The 5,061-nt window shown below is 39.0% G+C and overlaps 1 protein-coding gene across 3 annotated transcripts; it reads right to left on the bottom strand.

Annotated features, from left to right (window-relative positions):
- Positions 1–484: 484 nt before the first annotated feature.
- Positions 485–4,608, bottom strand: LOC144016670 (lithostathine-1-beta-like). 3 transcript variants are annotated; one of them, XM_077518000.1, is made up of 8 exons: positions 4,163–4,608; positions 2,526–2,623; positions 1,812–1,903; positions 1,711–1,738; positions 1,452–1,537; positions 1,186–1,320; positions 742–853; positions 485–670 (listed from the first exon to the last, which is right to left on the bottom strand). In XM_077518000.1, exons 1-8 carry the CDS (start codon positions 4,237–4,239, stop codon positions 591–593), a joined length of 708 nt encoding a protein of 235 aa, XP_077374126.1. In that variant the 5' UTR covers positions 4,240–4,608; the 3' UTR covers positions 485–590. The 3 variants fall into 3 exon arrangements, with proteins under 3 accessions (XP_077374126.1, XP_077374127.1, XP_077374128.1); XM_077518001.1 differs by having other exon boundaries at positions 1,841–1,903; positions 2,526–4,603; XM_077518002.1 differs by lacking the exon at positions 2,526–2,623 and having other exon boundaries at positions 1,841–1,903; positions 4,163–4,603.
- Positions 4,609–5,061: the final 453 nt, after the last annotated feature.

Here is a 5,061-nt window from a genome sequence, read left to right as displayed (position 1 = left end):
TAATTTTATATTGTACTTATATATTTGGAGGATTTTTATAATCACTTGATGACCACTTTCATTATTGCAGTTCATTGTTAATGATATTCGCATATGATGAAATTCCTCTGTTGTTTTTTTTGTGTTTTTTTTTTGTTTTCACCGTTGTATCAAAGGTGAAGGCTGTGTGTGTTTTTGGGGATGTTCTGGGCAATGAAGGTGACCATCACATTTTGTCATACTTGGAGAAAACGTTAATAGGATTTTGCATGGTTGTCACCTATGACTGCTTGCACTGTTGTTATATCTTCATTATAATGAATTAAAAATATTGAGATTTAAAGCAATCGACTCCGTAAGTTTGTAAAGTGTGTAAAAAAAGAAAATGAAGACAAACATTTTGATGCAGACAGATTCCTTCATTTAATAGAGAGAAGCTCTTTGATGTTACAAATTTGTTGTCAATAACACTTGGGAAAGACTGAAGAAAAGCAGCGTTTTATTCAACCAAAAAAACTAAAAAGACACCACAAAAGTTTGATATTGTCTCATTGAGTCGTCATGATTATGGAACTTGATTGTGACAGAAGGCATAATAATAAGATGAGCGATTAGTGGATGAAACTGTGTGCTTCCTTGATGCAAACATATTCGTCCTCGTCTGTGCAGTCCGCAGTTTCCCAAAGTCCATCTGTAAGACATAAATGTTTATGTATTACAGCATTGTATTCTTATCAAACGCCAGCCACTGATTTCACTTACCATCCTCATCCATCACCACACAGTCACCAGTAGTGTCATCAGGCTCTCCACCCCCTGTATTAAAGTTAAGATAATCCTCAACACTGCCGTCAGTCCAGATGTAGTCGTCATCCTGGAAGAAAAAGTGACATTTCAGTGAGTTACACAACGATAATTGTGTTTCAACATTAGAATCATACAGTATCTTGATGACACTGAGTCAAGGTGGAACCCCCACTCCCCTCATTATTTATTTATTTATTTATTTATTTTTGCTCGGTGTGTCGCACCATCGATATTTACGCCTCTGCTGAAGACCCTCGATTCTACACCTCCTTCCCTTATGATGGCAACAAGCTTAAGTCTGGATGACACATTCCTTTTTATGTGGTAGTGGCAAAAATACTTCTACTCAACACAAGACACAGGCTTCAATCAGAACATTTGTACTTCTCAATTTTTTACCGCAATTGTATCATGGAGTCCAATCCAGGCCTCATCATCATCATTATTACACGCAAGAATCAGTTGTTGAACAACTGCATTTTCCAGGTCACTATGGATGGAGACCAGATTCCCACCAAGTATGTTGCAGACGGCCTGAAGCAGAACAAGACAAAGATCAAATATGTCAGGCAGTTGGCGATATATTTTGACTTTGGGACAAAATGTTCAAGCGCCAGCCAGATGGATCACTAACTGTAACAGCAGTAAACTATTGTCTTCTATACCTCGGCATCTGCAAAGGTCCTCGGGTCATCTTGGTAAATGTAACAGTGACAGTCCAACTGAGTCCAGCCTTCAGGACAGGTAATGTCTGCAGCACAATTGTTATATATTATTATTATTATAATCATTATAATTATTATAATTATTATTATTATTATTATTTATTTTCAGAAGAAAAGGAGACAAACAATGTGAGGTCAATGAAAACAAAACTACTAAGTTGTTCATTGGAAAAAGTGCCACTGAGTCACAGCTACCAACCTTTTTTAAATTTTGATGGGAGAGACCACTTTGAAGAAGAAAAACATGGTTAAAATACGGCTGAACATTGGAAAAAAACAACAACAACAATACATCACTACATCAAAGGACAGGTGAGATTTTGGCTTACGACTCCAGTCAACAGTCCACTCATCCCACAAAGGAGGAACAACGAGCGAAGAGCAAATGCCATCTGTAGAATATTAAGAAATATTTAATATTTTCAATATATATTCATTTGTCCCTGAAATTGAAATTGAGTTTGAAAAGTATGGAAAGGATGTAAAGTTACTTTTGCAGTCGCAATGTTTAATACCGAGGATGACAATGACGATTCCTTTTATATATTATGGGTTGGCAGTCATTGAACGTTTGATGTGTCATATGGCACAGACTAAGTCCCACAATTAGCACATAAACAAAATTGTTTAATGAACATTCTACTGCTCTGTCTTTGACAAACAGGTTTAGGACCAGAGTGCATCAGCAGAAACGCATGCTGGCTGACTAATTATTACATCCACTACACAGTTCATATAGGTCCTTATCACTGGGGGTGGGACGATATTTGGCTCACGATATCGATAATATCACGATACACGATATCTACAATTTTTTATATATTGTCAATTTTTTTTTAGCAATATATCACGATATGTGACTGAAAAAGCCAACAAATGCCCATGAAAAGAGAAAATGTCTAATTATGCATTTATTCAATGAAAAAGCGTTTTTCTTCTAAGAAAAATTTGTGTTCAAAAGAGTGATACATTTGCATCATAAAACTCTCCTGAAAAAAAGTCAGCCGCCATTACCGCCGGGCAGTACTTTTCTGTTCGTTCGTATCACTGCGCGGTGCCCTCTAAGACAGTTGATAGACGCGCTGCAGACAGCTGATGGTCGCGCCTTCCGCCTTCGAAAAGACAAACAACTTGTAGATTAGTGCGGCTTTATATGGGGTGTATTTCACAAAGCAGGTTTAGTGAGAAACCTGGGAAAAGAAACCCTGAAAAGTGGGAAACTTGTTTCAGAATGGGAGGTAACTGGAACCAGAAGATAAGAGGGAAGTCTAGCCTGTTTCATAAAAAGAGGTCATTTACGCTCTCGGTCAGTTACCGTAAATTGGTCCATCAACCTCGGTAGCAGGTTTGTCACAATGAACCTCGTGTTTTTCCCTGTACCCGCCTGCTTTCAGCTGCATACGACAATTCATTTCCTCATTCATTCAATCCGCTGAGGTGACTTTTTGCGTAAATACGCCTGTAGTCTATAGCGTAAAGTCCACTTTTGTCACAAACATGGCATGTTCTCTTGACAATAACTCTATTGATGAAGGTGCCGCTTAATTGCGCAGGGAATTAAATATTCGTTGCGAGAATGTTATCAGACCGCATATATCTGGCATTTACGCACGGTTACCTTTTTGATCGGTCCCGTTTCACATCACAGACCATCCTCTACATACACAACTTAATCCGTCATTTGCAAAATTACCAGATGTAGTCATATGCGCTCACATCGCAACATGTATTGTGCTCCATTTTTTTCTTATACCCATTTGAATAATGTTTTAATTTCATCTTAGTGTTGTATATTTCATATTAAATCAAGTGTGCTTCTCCCTCTCAGGATTGCACCTAAATGAAATGAATTAATGAGCTATCATTCAACTGGTTTCCGCTGTAATATTGTGATTGCAAAGGACTATATGTTTAAATTTACGCATTGACCTGAGCAGCAAATGTTCTCCCACAGCGCTTTCCTCTATGGGGAACCGCTGCAGCTTTGCACTTTATTTATTTATTTATTTATTCATGTATTTATTTATTTATTATTTTAATAAAGACATGTTCAAATTCGACATCGCTACGATGTTGCTGTTTTTTTTGTTTTGTTTTTAAAAATAAAGACATGTTCAAATTCGACATATGATCGCATTAAGATTTTCGGTTGAAAGGGGCAAAAAAATACAAAAACAATACAGAAGCAGAGGGCTGCGCCGTGCTCGGCTTCCCCGTTGCCAAGGTGACTCATCGAATCAGGGCTCCATTAAGGCGGTCTTTTAAAGTCCAGGTGAGACTACTCAGCGTTGCTATAACTCACTGGAATCAGCTGGACTGGAACCGAAAACGCAGAGTTTCCTATCGCAGGGGATGTCAACTCGTTTTTTAGGGTTAATCTCATAGTTTGTTGAACCACCTTTATGAAATACACCCATGGTGAGTGGAGCAGTGATTAAACTAAAAAATTTACTAAAACAAATGAGAAATTTCCATGTTCTTTTCATGTTCTTAAGCGGGAAAAGAGTCAAATTCAGCAAAAAAATTAATAAATTGTCCAGCAGAAGAAAATGCAGGTCTCTAGGGCTACAGCGTGAAACAAACCCAACTTCACAACAAACAAAAGGCTGCATTTGAAGAGCAAGAAAGGAAAACGTATTTACCAAACTTACCTTATCCTGACTGGTCTGGACCCCCACCAGGCTAGACTGCCCGCCTGGGCGGGATTTAGCGGCCCTGCGAAGGACATCGGACACTCCTGATTCGCGCTAAACTAGGCTAGGCTAAGAACTGGGGTTCCTGCGAGGCTCCTGTGGTGTCCCGGCGGGCGCCTCCCGGGGAGGAAAGGAATCACTTCCACTGCTGGATCTGCGAGGAGGACCCAGAACACGTCCAGAGTCGCCAGCGCCTGATGGTGGTGGGGCTGCCTTGGAGTGAAATACAGCGCACAGCGGGGAAGCATGCAACGTATCACCTGTATATACTTGCCACCACTCGAAATTTCACTTTGCACAAAGAGCAAGTCTCTGCTCAACATATTAAAGATGATAATAACGTATCATCTACTTCCAAGTACCTCGGCGCTGTTTTCTAGTTTAGCCAGCTCGATGGCATTATGCAATATAATGCAAATAGTGTCACTGTAGTAAAGTGAAGTTATATATACATATATATATATATATATATATATATATATATATATATATATATATATATGTGTGTGTGTGTATATATACAATAAGCATTGTTCCATTGTTTTGTTTTTTTCATTTTTTCCTTTCAGACACATTACAGGTTACAGGATCAAATCACATCATTTGCAACATTGACATCCGAAAGAAAGGCTGACTGGTAGAAGCCGATGGCTTATTCGAGACCCGTCCCCATCAATCCATTACTAAAACGCATCAAGTCATATACATTGTTTAGAGTAGACATTGATTCATATCGTTATCCATCCATCCCAGACTTTCCCAAACACTGCTCGCTCAGTTCATCTTGTATGTCCGTGTGTAGATTGCGGCTAGTCCCAGTCATTTGGAACTGGTGAACCGGTCCCCAGACGCCACCA

Source organism: Festucalex cinctus, chromosome 3, assembly GCF_051991245.1.
Source record: "Festucalex cinctus isolate MCC-2025b chromosome 3, RoL_Fcin_1.0, whole genome shotgun sequence".
In the NCBI taxonomy this organism is placed as follows: domain Eukaryota; kingdom Metazoa; phylum Chordata; class Actinopteri; order Syngnathiformes; family Syngnathidae; genus Festucalex; species Festucalex cinctus.
The sequence above is the reverse complement of the archived record's forward strand: the minus strand, read 5'-3'. Positions and strand labels throughout refer to the sequence as shown.